General features: G+C 40.9%; 2 protein-coding genes across 8 annotated transcripts in view; both read right to left on the bottom strand.

Annotated features, from left to right (window-relative positions):
* Positions 1–10,234, bottom strand: part of pdlim2 (PDZ and LIM domain 2 (mystique)) — a 34,983-nt gene extending 24,749 nt beyond the window's left edge. The window contains exons 1-3 of the mRNA XM_056377167.1: positions 9,893–10,234; positions 2,338–2,466; positions 296–447 (exon numbers count right to left, since the gene is read on the bottom strand). Coding sequence (XP_056233142.1) covers positions 296–447; positions 2,338–2,430 — 245 coding nt within the window. The 5' untranslated portion in view covers positions 2,431–2,466; positions 9,893–10,234. The remainder of the gene's footprint in view (positions 1–295; positions 448–2,337; positions 2,467–9,892) is intronic.
* A 667-nt stretch (positions 10,235–10,901) lies between these two features.
* sorbs3 (sorbin and SH3 domain containing 3) overlaps positions 10,902–20,333 on the bottom strand; it is a 22,879-nt gene continuing 13,447 nt past the window's right edge. For 3 of the 7 annotated variants that reach the window (XM_056376152.1, XM_056376151.1, XM_056376153.1), the window contains exons 10-21: positions 19,999–20,052; positions 19,724–19,831; positions 18,968–19,023; positions 17,516–17,586; positions 16,844–16,905; positions 16,704–16,750; positions 16,468–16,582; positions 16,244–16,369; positions 14,253–14,795; positions 14,017–14,120; positions 13,779–13,885; positions 10,902–13,124 (exon numbers count right to left, since the gene is read on the bottom strand). In XM_056376152.1, the coding sequence (XP_056232127.1) occupies positions 13,063–13,124; positions 13,779–13,885; positions 14,017–14,120; positions 14,253–14,795; positions 16,244–16,369; positions 16,468–16,582; positions 16,704–16,750; positions 16,844–16,905; positions 17,516–17,586; positions 18,968–19,023; positions 19,724–19,831; positions 19,999–20,052 (1,455 nt within the window). In that variant the 3' untranslated portion in view covers positions 10,902–13,062. The remainder of the gene's footprint in view (positions 13,125–13,778; positions 13,886–14,016; positions 14,121–14,252; positions 14,796–16,243; positions 16,370–16,467; positions 16,583–16,703; positions 16,751–16,843; positions 16,906–17,515; positions 17,587–18,967; positions 19,024–19,723; positions 19,832–19,998; positions 20,053–20,333) is intronic. The other 4 variants (XM_056376155.1, XM_056376157.1, XM_056376154.1 and 1 more) reach the window with 4 other exon arrangements.

The raw sequence follows: 20,333 nt of genomic DNA, 5'->3' as shown, positions 1-20,333 counted from the left end.
GGTCTTGGCAATTCTCAAAACAGGGTTTATTAAGAAGGCCCAGGGAAGGGAACAGTGTGGCTCTCATACATGCTGGCATTTCCCCTGATTACAATCACTTGTTTTGTTTGTACAGTGCTTGTATGATAAAGTTAAATCATTGTAGAGAAAGACAGAAGCTGGGGAGACTGTGGTCTTGGCGAAAACACAGAAAATTAGGGACATTTAAGTTATTCATATGCGGAGCTATGCTGCAGAAGGTTGCATGGCAATTTATTATGTATATATATTTTATGAGATCTGCATCCCAGCGTACCTCTCCACCACGAGCTGCAGATGGGTCTTGGAGTTCTTGATCTTGTTCTGAGCCTCCACGTTCAGCATGTCTGTCGTGTTTTCCCCATTGATCTCCAAGATAATGTCACCAGGTTGTAGGGCTGCGTGTTCTGCCTTGCTGCCCCCATTGACCTGTTGAACAGAAGAATGAGCTCCAGGTTGTGCTCTGAAAATAACAATTTATGGATGCTATCCATCTGGCAAGCAAAGGCAGCTTTGTATCTTATGGCTGTGTGGACAATTTGTCAGTGACTTAAACAAATGAGTAAATGAGAAAAGGTGTCGACGAACTGTCTCCCTCCACAACTCATAAAACTCATAGTAAATACCAACAGACGCCACAATGTTTCACACACACATGGAACGAGGCAGTGCCGGTCAACAGTGGACAGATTCATGACACCCTTGGGGAGAAGTCATTAGTGTGACACTACTTGATGGTTTGACTGGGCCTGACCTTTGCAACCAGCCTCACCGCATGTCAAAGCCAATGTTATACCACCACATCAGAGTGAATTCCACACTAATGGGTCAAAACATAACGTCCAAGCCACCAGTCTCAGCTTGGTTCCTGTGTCTCAGGCTTATACACCCAAACACACAGGCTTATTATAACAAAAAGCCAAAATGAGGAGGTTGGTGCTGCAACTGCTTAAACTTTAGTATGACAATTGCCACAAACAGTGCTTGCTTCCCATTTAAAAACAGAGGGGCAATAAAGCAAAGAATGCAAAACAAAATAAATAGAGAGCCAGTCATTGAGGATGAAAGTCTCTTTCCTGCATCTCGGGAGGAAAAATGGATGCAAAGAGAGTGCCAGTCAAGAGGCTATTTGTAAGTTTAGCCAAGCAAGAGGGCAGAGGTACCATGTTTGTGGGCTCACTCGAGAGGCAATTAAGCGCTGCTGTGGTGACCCACTATAGTGCGTGCCTTTTCTGATCAGGACACGCCTGGTTTCACATAAACTAAGAGCAGTTGGGGGTTCTTTCTTTTCCAGGGTCTGTGCCCAGGAGAAACAGGGGCAAGCTATCTTTCAGGCCAACAGGAATAAAAGAGGGCATCAATGTCACCTCCATGCCAAGCAACAACCACTTCAGATGGTGCGACCCTATTGCTGCTTAACTGTGGAGATAAGCCATCTCTCAAACTGAGCTTTGTAAACCAATTTCAGTGATGAAGTTTCTCTCTCAGCAGGAAAACACTTCACAGAACCTGTTTGATATTCGAGACAAGCAAACATGCTGGTGTTGTTTACCAGACAGCAGTAACAAAATCAGAGTTAAAACCCATTATTCATGAGAAGACCTGTTTTTCTAGCATATGTTGTCAAGAGGGGGCAAACAATTAATGCCTTTGAAGGAGCTTGAAACTCAAGCCGATTGGAGCATTGGTGCCCTGCCATGTCTTTGCCATAATTTATCCTTTATGGTCTGAGGAGCTACTGGGGAGGACCCACTGGAAAAATCCAGACTGAGGTGATAATATAAGACCAGGATGTGGAGTGGGCAGAACTGGGTGTCTCTGGCATGCAGGAGTTGCAATAGAGCAACAGACTTCCTACTGGTGTTTACTGCATGCTTACAGTGGTAATATTTCCACTTCTTCTAATACATCTCGCTTGCTCATATTTTTTTTTTTTTTTTTTTTTTTAAAACAGTGAATAGGAAAATATGCACAGTAAAAACAACTTGCACGTGCTAAAGTACAAATTTAATGACGCACGTGGTAGTGCATGCACTCTGGGACCAGGATCCCCCTCACCTCCCACCGCAACTTCCACTGTAACTGTAATCAGTGGTTTCCTTCTAATGTAATCCACTTCCATTCTATTCTAACGGGTGCAGTAGTCAAGGAAATAGGTACGAAGCAGCCGCGGACAAAAACAAAGACAAGAAAAGAGTCGTAGTGAAGAGGAAGTTGACTTTGCATGACATGCCATTACAGACTGTTTTGACAAAAACAGAGGATATGGTCTGAAAAGGTGTGACGAGGTTCAGCAACAGGGCAGCTGCTGGCGAGTACCTTTGATACAGTTATGGCCTTCTTAAAGTCCCTTCCTCCAAATATTCTGAAGCCCCATGGAGAAGGACCGATCAGGTTCACTGTCAGCGCCATTGAGTGATCCGGTCAGCGCAGTCACTTGTCAAAATCCTGAGAAAAAAAACAAAAAAAGAGAGAGCGTGAACATAATATACATAGAGTGATATGTGGGACCTAAATATGTGTATGGCTGAATGTTTTCATCAGAGTCACGTGTTTCTGCTGGCCAGGCTTCACATTAGATCAACAGGTGAAGACTGAACATTTGCATAAGCCGCCTTTCATCTCCACCAACACTTCGCTTCCACTAGCCTAAGTCCCCTTGACATGGATTGTGTAACCACATCAAATAGGAATGGGAGGAATCTGAAACCAAAGACACATGACTAACATTGCTAAAGTGCCTGCAAAGCCAAAAAGTTTCATTAAATCCAAATGCTCTTTCAAGACAAAGAAAAGAAACCCAAACAAAAAGTCGTGCAAGCACAGTATACAAGGAGCTCGGCATTTCATTGTGTTCAACTGTGACCACTGAGTATAATGTATGTGTATACAGTATATAGTGGTGCAGTATGATTTATGTAGTATGGTGGCCCTTTAAGTCCAGTTTATGAGAATGGGCTACATAAATAAACTTGTCCAGCAGTTCTGTTGCTGTGTTTTGTAAATCTGTAGTTCCCTAATGGATATTTTATATTTGTATGATGAACGTTTGCACGGAAATGTACAGATTCTGCCTTCCAAAAAGTCTGTTGCGAATTTCTAAAATCAAATCACTGGAGACGCCAATGTATACTGAAACCATGTGAGGAGTTTAGATTTTTCTAATCCTCTCGCAGACTGGCATTAATGCAATACTAAGGAAGAACAAATCACACTGTAACTTCCACGGGTTAGTCATTGTTTTCATTTTTCCATATGGGACAAATAACTTCATCTGAACGATATTTTGGGGTTTACAGTCAGCACCGATTATCATGTTGTATGACATTATTTCTTTTATCCATTACAGATCTATACAGCTACATGACAGGCTAGACCAGTAACAGATCCTCCAGATGTTGATCTTTAATTACTGGTGAGAATGGAGCTTTTTTCAAATATTACGTAATTACAATCGGTGATGACAGTGTGATGTGTGCTACTGTCTGTGGTGTGTAGATTTCTCCAGAAGTATCTTTGTTGACCTGGCAATGATTATTGGGTATCCAGTCCCATGTCACTTGAAATTAACTGCTTCATGATAAAAGTACCCGCATCTTTTGAGGTTGTTTTTGGGTATTTCTACGTACAATTCACTCAGTGTCAAAATTCTCCTTGAGTTATCAGGGTATACTTTGAACAGGGTATACTTACATGAACAGCATGACTAGATGATAATGTCACTATCAGCAGGGTGCTAAAGGGTAATCAGATGGGTTATAAAATGTGACACTGACGTTGGCAATAAGTGAATGCCTTTAATATATTCACAACAACACTTTAAACATTTTGGAGGGATGGTGTCTAAAGCGATATTTGCCACCACTGTCATTGAACATCCAGCCCCAAATACTCAACTAAACTACCTGTTACATAATTCACATTTACACTTTATCTTCTAAAATATAAGTGGGCCAAAGCCAGAGCACACAAAGTAATGAAATATATAGGTTAAAATTAATTAAATATTTATGCTGACTTAAGGGTTACCTGTGATTCTGTTGCCAGGTTACTCGGACTCCACTCATAGCTGTAGGATGTTTGTCTGTTGTGTGACTGCATGTGGAGACACAGAGCTCTGTGGCAGACAGTGATGATGGGATGAACGCTTACAGGTTCATAAACACATCAACACCAGCACACTGCAAACACACACAGAGCCACTGTGTCTGTGACTGAAATGCATCTTACTAAGAAACTGTGCTTTAATTTTAGCTGACGACACTAGCGTAACAAGTAATATATAGGTGCACTGGTAGACAATGACATAAGTGAATTAAGTATAGAGTGCATCTCTCAAAAGACAAAAAATGTCTACACCCAAACAGTCCTCTATCACCTGTTGCTTAACTCACAACACAAAGAGTGAATGATCTAAAAGTGAATGCAGAACTCGCACCTCAGTTACTTTTACTTTCTAAACAAGACACAATGGATTTGTTTTTCCAGATCAAAAACTGCACATTAATGGTTTTTATTTTGTACTTAACTGTAATCACTGCTTTTTATCTTTATCATCATTATCAGTAGTATGGGGCGTCAACCCTTCATACAAACCTGAGTTCAGAGCAAAGCACAGAGCAGATCAGTATACAGTGTCTTTACTTGCACCTATCATCTGGTCATGGGTTAAATGTCTAAAGATGACAACACAAAGTACAATATACTTCACGTTGATCAAAAGCAATTCACACACTGTGATAGAGACTGTGGCCAACCATGTGTATGCAAATGACGATCTTACTCAATCACTCTATAAAATAATAAAATTCTGTCAATGATTACAAGCAAGACAAATTACAGAGCCAAGGAAAGTGGATCTAGGACATCAGCCACGCTACTCCCCTAAATCCCTCCAAACACTGCCCCATTTCATTGTTTGCATTCCAGAAGTGTTTGGGACAAGCGACGCAGACCCAATTACTCATTAACAGTCTGGGCCAATTAGCAGGGTTTCTGGGCTCACCATCATTAGGGTCTCTTAATTGCTGTGGCCTCCAGAGTTAAGTGCAGTTGTGATAATGACAGGGAGCAGCTGCCCCAAAGTTTCCCAGCCTCTGGGGGTGTCAATTACTTGCATGAGGCTCTGCAGCTTCTCCTATAGAGTACCGTAATCAACCAAGCACCCTGCTAATTCTCTGTGTAAACGTCCCCTGTTCACATCATAAAAAGGTGGTTGTGGTGGATAATGTCAAAGTGAAAGGATGGTGAAAGTATGCAGCAGAGCTAACAAACAGCGGAGAAGAAAAACAACACAGCGGTGAAGAGGATAAGTGGCACACTCATGGGCTGTGCTTAATTGGCCAGTGATGAGGTTTTAGGAATGCACTACACTGCTGCTCACATAGAACAAAGTGCTGAACAGAGTTTGATGAAACCTCTCTATCACACAAAAGTACTGCTGGGCAGCTGCCAATATACATAAAAGGTGAATTCTGTTCTGGTGACATCTCGCTGCTTTTGCTGGCAGGCCAATTTGGCAGCACGATTCAACCCACCCAACACAATGAGAAGAATTCCAGTCATGAAGTCATTTCTGTGGCTCGCAGTTCAGCATCAGTCGCACAGCAGGAAGTCAGCGTGAGGAGAATGGAAACAGGTACTGTAACTGTAGTGAAAAACTCTCACTTCCGACCACCACAATGGACAGGTTTATGACTGCACACCTACATACCGACAAACGGTGAGGTTTCAAGTCTGACAGAAAAAAAGAGGCAGCATTCAAAATTTCTTAGACAGGTTTATCCATTGGTTCATACCCTCAGTTGCCAGTTTATTAGGTACACCTAGCTGAAGTGAATGGAGTCCAATAACAGCACTGCCATAGATACTACAGCCTGCATTCAGGATTGTGGATTAAAGTTATTTTGGAGGCAACAGAAGGCTGCGCTGTCAAAGTGTTTTACAAGGAGGTGTTTCTACTATTTTGTAGTGCTGAGACAATTAATTGATTAGTCAGTCACTAAAAAAAATAATCACTACTTAGGTGATTGATTAAAAGCTATTGAAATTTTTCAAGCAAAAATTCCAAACATTCCATGACATCATGTTACTTTTCAAAGAAAGTTTGTCCAGACTCCTACCCATGCTGAACACATGTCAGTGTGAACGCAGCCTTAGACAAAAAAGTTAATATTATCAACTTTGGATTTAGGAAACTGTCATGCAAGTCTTTCACAATTTTCTGACATTTTATCAACCAATCAAGAAAATATTCAGCTGATTAATCAATGCTGAAAATAATCATTAGATGCAGCCCCTAGATTTATCATCTCCATTTTATTAGTGAGGTTATAAAAGTACATCTCAATATGTGTATTTACATGCGATTGTCCCTCCAACCAGGTCAGCAGAGGACAGCTGAGTTCTAAAACCCAATAAGTTTCTCCACCACTGAACTGGATCAGAATATTACCCTGCCTTAAAGAGCTGCTAATACTTGATCACTCTGTTGGCACTGGCACATGATGGATTAAATTGAATGTCCACCAAATCACAAATAAAATATAGACCCAAAATCTCAGTGCTGTTATTGTGAATATAAAGCACAGTTTGAGTTGGAAGGATTGATGAGATATTCAAAAGGTAAACCAGAGATGAGCTCAGACTTCACTTGGCTCAGACTGTATTTCAGTTTCCACAGGGACATTCTCGCTCTCTGGGGGAAGTTCAAGCCTGTCGTATATACACTCTATATGTTAAAGGCCTTTTGGCTCTTGTCACATCTGAGAGATTGGCCCTACAGGCAAAATGAGATAGTGGAGGTATGAGCAGGAAAAACAGGCTCTTCATAACATTGGATTCAATACTAAGTGCTACAACACGCAGAGAGCCGCAAGGGTTTCATTTACAAAGGATTCTTAATTATACAGTCTGTACTTATGGTAATATATTTATTAAGAGGCAACACTGTTAAACTGTTTTTCTGTTAATAATCTGAGAGTAACTGCAAACTGTATTACTGGTTAATGTCATTTATCTCTGAATACACATCAGACACATGCTGCAAGCATTAGTGTAACTCCCTGGTGGTCAGGGACAGTAGACCTGAGTGTCATTAGTCCAAGGAACACACGAACACACACACACACACCTAACTGATGTAAGCATATTTACTGTCATATATTTATGGGTAGTTTGGGCAGTGAGTGAAACCTGCTCACACAAGTCTGAAACTGTGTGTGCAATTTACTGGCGTGCGGCAAAAAGTGATGATTCATCACTTATGACTCGTTAACCACAGCATAGTTATGCCAGTAGTCATAATGATAGCTCTTATCTTATATTGACAAAATGTTTTTGATGCAAAGAATGTTAATGAACCATTTACCACCATTATATTTGACAGCCAAACCCGGCCACCTGCATCAACTCTTTACCTCTTCCCCCAATCACCAGAGTGCTTCACTGAGACGGGTTTATTTCTCCTTGAACTCTGGGCCAAAATCCACTGGATCGAAATGAACAGGCTCTCTAACATGCTAATACTGAAAGAATGGCTGATGAACATAGCAGTCACAATGCATTCAACTGAAAGCTCTGGCTGAGCTTTGATGCGAAGGAACACTCAGATGAACAACTGTGGCTGCAGGGGAATATTCCTGGTATGAATCACACTTGTCAAAGCTCATGGTGGTGGCCACATGCCAGTGTGAACTTTCCACAGTCTGCGTAAGTGATGGAGTCTGCTGTTGACTCTACCCTGTGTGACACACACAGTACGCCGACTGCTCGGGACTTACCTGGACACACACACCCACTTAATAAAAAAGGAGAAGAATGCACCAGCTAGCCTCTCCCTGGACTGAGCAAAGAGAAATCACATTCTGTGCATTCCCCATAATCACACCCATTTGGTCAGATATAACTGCAGTCACTAGGGAGATGAGAACATATCAAACAATAACATATGATGTCAAAAAAAGGGTGTTGGTTGATGAGTTTCTGTATCGTCATATATGGCTGCTATAGCTAATGATCATTAGCTGAGGCATACCTGTAATTTTTTTGGGTCACTCCCTTTTCTGTGAAACTTATTCAGGGTACATGATCCTGTACAATTAATAATTAATAATCTTAGTTAATAATCTTACCTACTATAGTATAAAAAGACAATTTATATAATTGTCTATCATCTCCGTCTGAAATCCCCTTATCACTTTGCTGCTAGAGTGGACTGGTTTGTGTTCACTGTGAAGCATGTTTGTAACAAGACAAGGACACAGTGGTACTGGCTCCACTTATCTCCCTGTGCATCATCATCTGGAGTTCATGTTACGGCTATTCACACTGAACAGACTCCACACTCTGCTGCTCAGCAATCAGGATAGTTCACCACATCCTCTGCGTGCACCATTAGGCGCGCTTCACAAAAAGTCACACACCAAGCACCACTTTGTTCATTTAGATGGATGCTCTCAAAATACACAGCTGCAATGACATGTTTCATTAAGAAACTGATGCATGGTGAGAAACGGCTGTTTGGGGACATCCTCTCTCTGTCACACAAGCTGATGTTTCCACAAAATTGGTGTAATGTTTAAGAAATGACAGTCAAAACCATCCTACAAAGCCTCCGCTCAGCTAAAACCGAAAACCACACTTTTGTGAGGCGGGAGCCAAAAAAAAAAAAAAAAATCCCTTTCATCATTCACTTAACAGATTATACTGACTTCCTGCATAACTGTGCACATGTTCATATCACAGAGCAACACTGCCTGTTATAGGCCCTGAACTGCCTTGAAAATACATTAAAAAAATTTTAGCAAAACTCAGAAACGAAGACTAAAATGTTCTTTTGCTTCAACCTCAGTGCAATTGTAAAAACAAACATTTCTCCGAGTTAGAAGGTAACAAGCTGGCCATTTCCCTGTTTTCTCAAAAAGCCACTGCTTTGCTCCAAAATTACAGTGGTGTGTTTTTGGTTCCTGGATGGCTTTATCCTGTCTGAGCAATAAGCAACAACAGTGTTTTTTCTCTCTCTCTCTCTCTCTCTCTCCCTCACAAAAAAAAGCAAAGCCATCGGGAAACCAACACAATTTAAAGTGAGAGGAGAGTAGGTAGAGTATGAAAGGCAGTCGGGCACAATAACAATGGAGAAGTTACACAAACAGCAGGCAGTGGGGGTTTGGGAACATGAGGTTTCACTGGGAGTGTTTTGGATTACACATGAGACACCTCCAGTAGTTACCCACCTGCTGAGCTCACAAACCAGGTCTGTTTATTTCTTAACACTTGATTAAGTGTACTGGAAGAACAGCCATGTCTAGACATTTTAAAAAGGAACCAGAGAGTAAGAGTTACAGCACTTGAGAGCTGGCTTGAACTTGAACTAAAGTGGGCCTGCTAAATAAGAGTCATTACCCTCAACAGGCCAAGTGGAGGAGAGGAAAGATAACTAGATAATGTGACATAAATACTGGCTTAAAGTTTCCTGAGGCTGCACCTGGTCCAGGCCCTCCACAAATCACTCTGACTGCTTAATGTGCAAAACTAACCGTCCCTGCTCTCCTGAATACAGATGCATTTACAGAGAGGAGGGTCTATAGTAGGTGCTGGGGAAACCTACACTTTGTGCGGGCTTTAGTTTTTCTAGTCAATTAGACTGACTTTCAATTACAGCTTCAATCATGCATCATTGAACCGCGCAAAAACTCGTCATCAATCATAATTTAGCAAAGCTTCACTGCCTACTCTGAGGTTCCCACACTTCATGAACAGACATGGGTCTAAACCTATATAATAAATCACACTAGCTGCCAGAAAAACAACATAAAAACAGAAGTTACAAAAACTTTGACGTTGAGACACTTTTAACAGCTGTGTGTTCACTTACCAAGGTGAGTGTAGTGTGATTTCAGGCGCCTTCTCCACCTGTTAAATCTTTTTGCGGTCCTCGACAAAACCCTGAACACACACCAAGGAAACAACAGGTCCCAGTTCACCTCAGCCTGAATCAACACCGCCTCCAAAATGCGGACAAAACGAACCACAGAGCAGCTTTAGGATATTTCCCCGTAAATACAGGAGCACTGCTGCTGTGATGAAGCGCTAGTAGTCCCTTGTCTCTGTTGCTTCAGATGTTAAGGTGGCACGCACGAACGCCACCTGTGGCTGCGCGTGCAGTGTATCACTGGGGTGAGCTCGCTATGCCATGTGCTGTTGCCAAAATAAAGGTTTAGACCCAGACACCAAACTGGGGCGTGTCGCATCAGAGGGGAGGGGAAGAGGTTGCCGCGGTGATAATTGAGCCATTTATCCAAAATCACACTATGGCTGCGTTTTGTGTCCGCGCGCCACCTGCTGATGAGGCGGAGCAGAGCAGTACGTGCGCATCTAGTTATTGGCCTTCACTGGCTACACAGGTGTAAATGGTTACGCTGATCAGATGGTTGGACTTGATAACTGGTTCATGTCAAATAAAGATACAGTTTTATGCAAAGGTTGGGGCAAATCATACACATTGTTGATTTTATTGATTTTTAAAGTGAAAAGAAGTAAAATCAGTGCCTGCCTTAAAAATAAACCTTTTGTCGAATATCAATGCACTTATCTTTTATTTCATGATCAAAAGATACTCTGTAATTGTGCCATACACAAAAGTGTTGGCCCTTTTACTTCTACACTCAGAACTTCATTAACCCTTTAGGCCTTAACTGACTCGTTAGGACTCGTAAGGCAGGCCAAGAATTGCTGTTGGTAATTTTCCACTGATCACATTTCCAGAGTTTGATAAATTCTCTGACTCTTCAAAACTTGTGGTAACACTCAACAACCATGGTCTGAAACAGACCATGAAACAGACTGATTCCTACAAATGGAGGGCTTCAAATAGATATCAAAGCACTTATTGAATTTTTTATTGTTCAAAATGTCATTAAGAAATGGCATTTAATGAGGGCTGTGGAAATCAAGTCAAGATCTGGAAGACCAACAAAATTTTTAAATGTCAACATCAGTTGTACATCCCTTATGTTTAGCTGAAACAGTGGTGGCTGTTCCACTGTGAGTCATTGATGCACAAAAATAATAAGCCAGAGACATTTTGGAAACAAGTGCTCTGGACAGACAAAGTTAAAATTGAGATCTTTGACCATAATCAACAAAGGAGTGCTTGGAGAAGAAATTAACTGCATTTGATGAGAAGAACACCTTGCTAACTGTTAAGCATGGGTTGGAAATATTATTTCCACCACCATACACCCCCAGTATTATTATATAGTATTGCACAGATAGTGGGAAGAATGCATTTTAATAACAATTCTGGATGAAAATATCAAGCAGTCAGTCAAGAAAGTTGAAACTGAAAACGGCTGGCTTCTCTCAAAGTTACATTTATTGTATTTTGTGTAAATGTATTTTAATTTCATTTTGTTTGCCACTTTTATGTTATGGGATATGTGTATATTTTATAAGATTCAAATACTAATACCTGAATGAAATGGAAAGTTACATTTAATGGTCTTTCCTGTTAGTCAGCTTCACACTTTAAGTGTTGTTGAATTAAGACAGAAAAAAACACAAGAACACAAACTCTTTTCGGTCTCACTCTGTAATGTCTAATTGTTTTTAAAAAAGTGCGTACCATACATATGAGATACATTGTTTTATAAGCAAATATATATTATACTTTCAATTTGATAAAAGGTTACAGTCTGTACAATCATGTCCTGTGTCTGCTAAATATGATTCATTTTTACAGTGAAATCATGAATATATCATAAAATAGCAAAATTACTTCATGATGAGGATTTCTAATTAGAGTTAGACACATCCCACTCATCAAAGGCGGCGCTGGCACACACATAAGTGATTTTCTGAATACTGTTTTCAGAGTGAGAAGATTAACTCCCAAAGCATAGATAACACTGTAAAACAGTAGTAGCAAACATGGCAGAAATAAAGTGAGCTTGGATTGTTCAGTGGAGAATTAATAAAGAAATGTTATGAAATGTTAGATTTGGCACATATGTATTACTTAAAACTTTCATTCAACCATTTGCTGTGAAGGCATTGCCTAGATTTAACTTAGAGCTATTCAACACAGATGATCTTGTACAACTTACAGAGGTTTGACATTTCATTTCAACAACATAATCTTCCTCTTTACTTTCGCATTTCACTCCATGGCTTTTGATGGACACATGTCATCCAAAAAAAGCCAAACATTCTATAATGAACAACTTGCTTAAGAAACCATTACATGAACTAATTATATTTTCTCTTCTGCAAAGCCTTGTAGAAGGCTGTAAACCCATCTCGAACATGTCTGAGCCCTTTCTGTGCTTTACTTTAACCACATCTACAGATGTTCATGTTTTTTCCGCAAACTTGCCCAGGGTGTTTTCAGAGATCTGAAAGGAAATCTGGGGAAGATATTTGAAGGAAAAAAAAAAAATTAATAATCCAACATAATGCTAGAAAAAATTGCCATCCTCATTCAAAATTCTCAGCAGTGGTTTGTGATGGCACTGTGGTGACAAAATGCTGAATGCAGCATCATACTGTATCAGGACTTCAGAGGGAACAGTGCTGTTCAGTTGGAAGGAATGCAAATTTCCTGCAGCTGCAAATAGTTGTGGAACAAAAAAGACCATTCTTCGCATCTGACACAGTATCATCAGCATTCATCCTTTCCTCTCAAGTGGTGTGTGTGAAAACACTCTCCAAGACTCAGTGCAACACACACACATACACACACTCCCACACACACACACACACACACACACACACACACACACACACACACACACACACACACACACACACACACATGCACACACTCATGCAGGAAAGTGAGAAACCACACAATTGTCCCTGCCTTCACCTCTGTTCGGAGAAACAGAGTGAATATGCAGGTCTGACTAAACCAGATTTGGGAGTGTGGTGGGTAGTGGGATGAAGAAATGCTGGGGTGACAAAGCAGGATCTGTTGGAGTGAGCTGGAGTGATTAGGTTGGGCTCTTATGAGTCCAGATGGATGTGGGCAAGCAGGAAGTGAGGAAGTCAAATTGGTGCCACATAATTTCCGGGAAAAGTCCCAAAAGCACGAGTCCGTTCTGACGTACCTACAGAGAGCAGAGAACAAGCTGTGATCACACAACACAAACTATAAACAACTACATTAAGGCATCTAAAGTGAATGCCAATTACATCTGCAATGTTTCATGATGTCCACCAGAGGGCGAGCTGACACTGTAAAATGTTTTGATATAAATACTTGACTACCTCAGAAATTTTCATTCAATGTTTGTTTTGTTTTGGTTTTTTTTTGTTTGTTTGGTTTTTTTTTTACAATTTTTAATACATTTTATTAAATAATTTTGTTTTTTGAATAAACCTTTCTATATAAACCTGCTTTATTGTCCCTAATTACTACCTCATTGGTGTACACTTAACAGAAGTAACAAATTAACCTGAATAAAATAACAAAAAACATAACAAACTCCAATATGAGACTCAAGGGTTTGCTGAATAATTTGAAGGGAGATGTTGGAGTGACATACTCCGCCAAACCCCAAATGAGAGAATATCTTTTAGAAGATTGATGTTTTATTCCTCCAGTAGAGGAATTGAAGCTGTTTTGGAGGCTCATGGTGGCCCACAATTACAACACTTTTTCTTAATGTCCCACTTCACTACAAAGGAAATATATTGAGGGAGTAACAAACCCTGGGAATAAAATTGTTTGTTATTTTAAAATAAATATCTTCATTCCTTACCTACAAACCAGCCATCATCACATTTCTCCATCACTTGTACAATGTCTCCTTCTCTGAGTTCCAACTCATCTGAATTCTGGGGTTTGTAGTTGTAAACAGCTTTAAATCTAAAATTGAGAACACAGAAAAATAGACCAACAAATGGTCTGAGCCACAAATTCACCCAAGCTTCAACACTTGGTCTGCATTGCAACAATGTGAACAAATAAAAACATTCAAATCTCATCTCAAGACGTACGGCTGATGTTGCACCGCTGTTGAACCAGGCTTGTTTGGGATGTGTGTTCGCCTCAGGGAGTGGACATGTGCATTAGGCGGAGTAGCCTGGCTTGGTATTGCACCCTAAAAAAAATAGAAACTTCATGTCAAGCATTATAAAATAAGGAGTGTTGAGTCACATTTCTGTCAACTCTAACAGTAACACCATTGGTGAGGACATGCAGTGACTTTCTCAGGGAGGCAGTGAGAGCAGACCTGTGACGGGTCAGTGTATCTGGGAGTGTTCGCTGTGGTAGCTCCTGCTCTGTGTGCAGACGCTGACGACTGAGTGGAAGGTGAAACAGCTCTAGCTGTGGAGCTCTGGTTAGCTGAGTGTGTCCCAGCCCAGTGGCTGTTCTGGTTGGTGGGTGAAGCAGCTTTGGAGGTGCTGTGGGGCCACTGATAGGCCATTTCTTTGGGTACAGGTGTCTGGGTGGGGGAGCGTGACTGTGAAGCTGGGCCGCCATAAGGTACGGGTGAAGACGGCTTCAGGGGGGAGTGCTCAGGTTTGGGGCTGAGGGAAGTGGGGGTGAATGGTGAACGCGGACAGGGAGAGTGGAGTGGACGTCCTGGACTCTGAGGTCCGGGGGAGACGGGAGACATGGGGCCTGGTGAGTAGTCGTCCGTAGAGTATTTGGTGCGAGGCATCTTGTTGACCTGGACATAATTGACAGGGAAGATGCCGCTCCGGCTGGTCCCTGAGATCCTCCCCTCCAACCACTTATCGTCAACACGCCTGGTTACATTGATCACCTCACCCTGAGGAAAAAATAAAACACAATTTAAAGTAGATATTACACAAAAAATATCATTTACAATAACAATGAAATACTGATGTCGGTTTAACATACACACATCAAATGGCTGCATCATTATCTTAAACTGCAAACCTCACAAAAAGGAGCTTTTCACTTTGACAGCCTGATGTGGCAGTGGTGTAGTGACTTCATTACTCAGATTTAATATAAGTGCTCTCCTGATATAAATTCCCTATTTTGGTTTTGAAAAGAATTATTAAATGGTTTTATTATTAATTATCATTGAGAGTTACATGAGAAGATCAATACCACTCCACATTCTGTCTGTACTTAAATATGAAGCTACAGCTAGCAGTCAGTTAGCTTAGCTTAGCACAAAGATTGGAAAGAATAACCTCCTTGAGTCTTATCACCACAAGGTTGCCAGCAATGACACAATAACAATATTATATGTTAATAAGTGAGCTTTACAGGTGCTGGTAGGCTGATTTTGTTACTCTTGGACAAAGCTTGGCATTGGGCCTACAATTCTCTGTCCAAACAGGCACATGACAAAAGGGGCATTTTAGGAAATGTGTATATTTGTTTCTTTAACAAGAGTAAGACAAGAAGATAGAGATTATTAACACCATTTTCATTTTACCAAATTAAAAATGAAGCCAGGTCCAGCAGCTGCTTAGCTTAGCTTAGCTTAACATATAGAGAGGAAAAAATGAAACAGCTAGCCAGAATCCACGTACCAGCACCTCTGAGGTTCACTAATTCACAAGTTCTCATTATCAAGCCTGTCATTTCTTTAATCTGTTCAAAAGAGAATTATTCCCTCATGGCTGTATCCCTCCACGAACCAGTCAAGTTGAAGTTTACATCAATATCTGTCCAGACATTGGGGGAGTTACATGTATTTTTATTTGTAACATAGAAATTTATAAAAGTGATTTAACTTGACTGTCTTTGTTGTTGTTGTTCTGTTGTATGTCTACTGTATTAGTGTGTACGTTCATTGAGAGAAACAAAAAAAACAATCAAATTTCCTTGCATGTGTTCCCATGGTTGATCAACAAATCTGATTCTGATAGTTGCAAACACAAAGACAATGTTTGACATATGGATATTGCTGAAAAGAAGCTACAAATTCTGAATATGGTCATAATCTTCCCTGAGTTATGGCCTTAATAATGCAGATCATTATGATGTCTTAGCAAAGTTGACCTTTGACCTTTTGGATTTTACCCTTCACAGAGACAGGCTAGTTGTTCCCCCCTGATTCCAGTCTTTGTGCTAAAACAAACTAACCAGCTAATCGACAGGGCCTCAATGACGAGGCAAAGCATCTTCATCTCTGCTGCAGCTTCAATTTTGAGCTCAGGCTGATTGTATGCACAAAGATCCTCTCTTGTGCAGCAATGAGTTCAGCGACACATTAACATGAACCGTGTTATTACTCACCTTACGAAAAGAAAGTTCGACAGGTAAATCACCGTTGAAGTTGTACAGAGCCACAGCTTCCCCATAATCCAACACCTGTAGCGTGGGAGACTTTATAGGTGTCGGCTTCTCTGTAGGCGCCAGAATCTATTAACGACAAAGGAAATCATTTATAGTCACATGGTCTTAGACAATTAGCACATGACAGAGAAATAGCATCAAATGAAAAGCTTGAAGAAATTCACCTCAACATAAGATGTGGGGAAAATGCCAGCTCTTCCGTGATGTTCTCCTTCAAACCAGTTGGCATCTACCTGCCTGTGGATGTAAACAATGTCGCCTTTCTGCAGTGGGAGCTCCCTGAAGAAAGGAACAAGAGAATCTTTAAATCCGATATGACTATAATTGAACATTTTCTTTCAGAAATGTAAATGAGTATGCAAGAAAGGAAATGGCTTATTTATTAGATCAGCTAACTCACTTGGGTGACTGAGCCTGGAAATTGAACTTGACTCGTGCTGCTTTCATCTGGAAAAAGAAAGAGTTTTGTTCAGATGCCATAATCATATGAATTATTCTGAATCTATTCAGATCACAAAAACAAAAAAAAAAGAAACATACCTTTTTCTCCTCTTTCTTGGGTGGGAGCTCCATGATTTCATTTGCAGGGGAGAGACGTTCTACTGTGAAACAAAGTGAAAGCACAATGGTGTGAGAGGAGTCTAAAACATGCACACTTTGTTCAGCAAATGTTGTTTTTGAATGTGTTGCTATGAAAAGGCAATCACAGCTTTAACAGCTGCAGTGCATAAGTTCAAAAAGACGCTTGTATTTCCAGGAAAAACAATTGGATAAATCTAATCTTTAATCAGGTCTTCCGAGTTCCACTTCCTATTTTTGTGGGCTTCCTCCCCGCCCATCTACAGCACCTTCTGTTTCTATAGGAAAAAAAACGACACAAGCTTTCCATGCTCACATCAGCTTCATCTAAAATGCCAGAGCAGAAGAAGACAGAGGCAATGGAAGAGAATCATGAGACCATCAGAATACATTAGATTACTAAAAGCTTTCATCAAATATATGCAGCGTGATTTAATGATGGCGTGCTAATGGAAGTGCACGTGTCTTTTGTTGTGTCATTGGGTTCAAGAAACTTATGGACAGTGCTGATAGTAGGCTATAAACTACTAAGGTTCTTATCAAAATCATTACTAAAGCCATGGCAGAGTTGGTGGCAAAAATCACAGTATGCCTGTGCCTTGGGAAGAAAAAGGGTAGAAACTCCATGTTTACCATATGTGGGAACGGAAGCCAGTGATGTGCCGGCTGAGCGATGGACAGGCTGCTTTGATGCTGTAGAATTGCTGAAAAAGTGAAGAAAATATGATCTTTTTATACTGTCACTCCCAATAAGGGGGAATGGTTTCTAATGACATCAAAGGACAGACACACACACACACACACACACATACAGTGGACACAGTGTGTGTATATGTGTTTTACTGTGCAGTGCATCTGTTTGCAGCTGCTGGTTTCTGGACAGAGGTGAGACAAATAATCACACAGCTAAAAAGCACATGCAGATGATACTGTGTGACTCATCCTTGAATCTAAAATGTGGTTAAGTTATGAAGTTTGGAGCTTAAATTATCTTTACAGCCGTGAAACTCCGTTCATGATCAATCATGAGTTTAGTGGTTTCTGGGTTAAGAATTAATCCAAAACCCAAATCTTCCTGCCTGACTTCCTCCAAACTCATTTGCATATTTCCAGACAATGTTGTGCTGTATTCTAGGGTTTGCAGCTGGATATCCAGAGATAAACAATGTGTGAGTAACAGGAAACTGCTAAAATAAACTAAAATAAATTAGACTGTTTCTTGCTGCTGTAAGTTTTAATTGCATGTGTCCTTAGCAACAAACTCTTAAAAAAAAAAAAAAAAAAAGGCCCTGATCCCATCTAAGAAGAAAAGGTCAAAACCCATGAGCTCAACTTAGCAAACAACAGCGAGAATCCACCAAGAATGCATCACACACATGGTGAGAAATGTGGAATGCTGTCTGGTGTTTGAAGTAACAAATACTGTACTTGAGCTTGTTAAAGTTCACCAGTTTCCAAACAGAGTGTCGAGGGCAGAGAGTCATCTGATCAACTAACAGGTACCTTGCAAAGTGTTATTACTTGGTCCAATCACATGGCTCGGTTGCTTAAAACTGCAGAAAGCAATGGGCGGTTATATTCCCAGTTCATGAAGCAATATCAAAGTAGATGAGGAGGCGGGGGTCTTGTGCTCAGTGGAGGTCTGTTATGCGGTAGCTGACCCTGGCTTTTCTGTTAACCTGCCCTGCATGTCTCTCTTTAATAACTGCTAAACGTCTCCATCCACTTTTTACAAAACATTATTTAAAAGCAAAAGGTTCATAGTCAGTACTGAGAGCCCTGAATCTAATTTATACTGCCTTATTGGTATATGTAAGAAAATCTGTACACTTTGAGAACACTGCAACATTTAAGTGAAATCTAAGTTTGTTTGTTTTATCATTGATCACTGTCATGTTATCTATTACACTACAATGCAGGAAAAGCCCTTTTAGTCAGTCTCCTAGTGGAATCTATTGTAAAAACCTGCATCTTGAATCATAAAAATGTGGTTAAAAAGTCAGTATAAATGTCATTATAAGCTGCTGAATATCATTTAGAGTAATCATATTCCATATCGCCTTCTTAAGTACTTCTGTCACTGACCTGTAGTTTGCGGTTCCAGTCTTTGGAGCAGTTACTGGATCCCTGCCACTGGCCTCCTGCAAGCAGAGTGAGCATTAAACACAGCCTTCTGTATCTCACAGCTTGGAGGAAATCTCACAACAACTCAGACAAAGTCGAGGTGCTGACCACTCCCAAAGGAGCAAGAACTCCCCTGGGTCCTATCCTCCCCGGCCTACAAACAGCACCACTCATGATCTGTCTGGGCTGACTGTGATTTCAGTCAGATTACAGCCTATGAAGCTGATTTAATCACACCAGAATCAGGAATAGCATGAGAATCAACAACATTTTTTGGCAGGGTTTCATCCAAGTCGCTCTCTCAGACAAGCACTGTGGGATTGCAAAGGGAAGTTCTGAAGGATATTATCAAAAAAATATGATTTAAAGAAAAGTTTTTAGAATTTAAAAGTTCTTTTTATTTTTTGGCAGCCAGAGCTACATTTGCTGAGGTGGGTGCGGGGAACTGGCAGGCAGGTGATTAACATAGCAGATCAATCCGAGTGCAAGGCAGGCAGGTGATTTCAAGGCTGTCATCCAGGTCACAGAGGAAAACAAAAAAACAAAACATACTTGGTCAAAGCTAGCAAGCAGAGGGATCTCACTGAGGCTCACAGCCTTCACACGGAGTGTGTGTGTGTGTGTGGGGGGGGGGCTAAGGGTGAGGGTGGGATTCTGCTAGATTGGATGGGGAGGAGGGATGCTGCAGCAGAGAGAGTCAGGAGGGGGCCTCAGTACCTCACCCCGGCCTCGACGCTGCCTCTTCTGGGAAAGTCTCCTCTCCAGGCCCTGGATCTCCGAGTCCAGCTCAGCCTCAAATCGACTCAGCTCAGAGACCAGACTGGCCTGAGCCCGAGCAGTGATGGAGTTGGAAGGGCAAAATTAAAACAACAACACACAGTCGGATTTTTGGGACCGAATGGTGTCCCATTTCATAGTGGTTCAAAAAGAATAAAATCTTGGTAAAGTGAATGCAGAAAGTCAGAAATTAAAATTGTGTCAAAGGTGCTCACCTCAACTGAAGGTGACTTTGGTTTCTCCGGCTGTTTCCTCGGGGATAGATAAGTCTAAGAACAGAAAAAATATTTTTATTCAACTTGTTACTGAACTAAACTAAACTGATCATGTTCATGAACTTTTGCAACCCAAGGCTGAATTACCAACCAGGCACAGCAGGTAGCTGTCCTGGGGCAACAGACATCCAGGAACCCATATGTACTGATTATATATAATTCAAATGAATTAAGGAATTTTCACCAATATCAGCTACTTTCTATTGGGCCTTATTTAAAGTTGCACCTCAGGCTCTATAGAGGGTCACAAGTGCTTACTTATGATCCGCTCTCAT

Source organism: Seriola aureovittata, chromosome 5 (genome assembly GCF_021018895.1).
Source record: "Seriola aureovittata isolate HTS-2021-v1 ecotype China chromosome 5, ASM2101889v1, whole genome shotgun sequence".
Taxonomy (NCBI): Eukaryota; Metazoa; Chordata; class Actinopteri; order Carangiformes; family Carangidae; genus Seriola; species Seriola aureovittata.
This window is presented reverse-complemented; position numbering and strand designations above follow the sequence as displayed.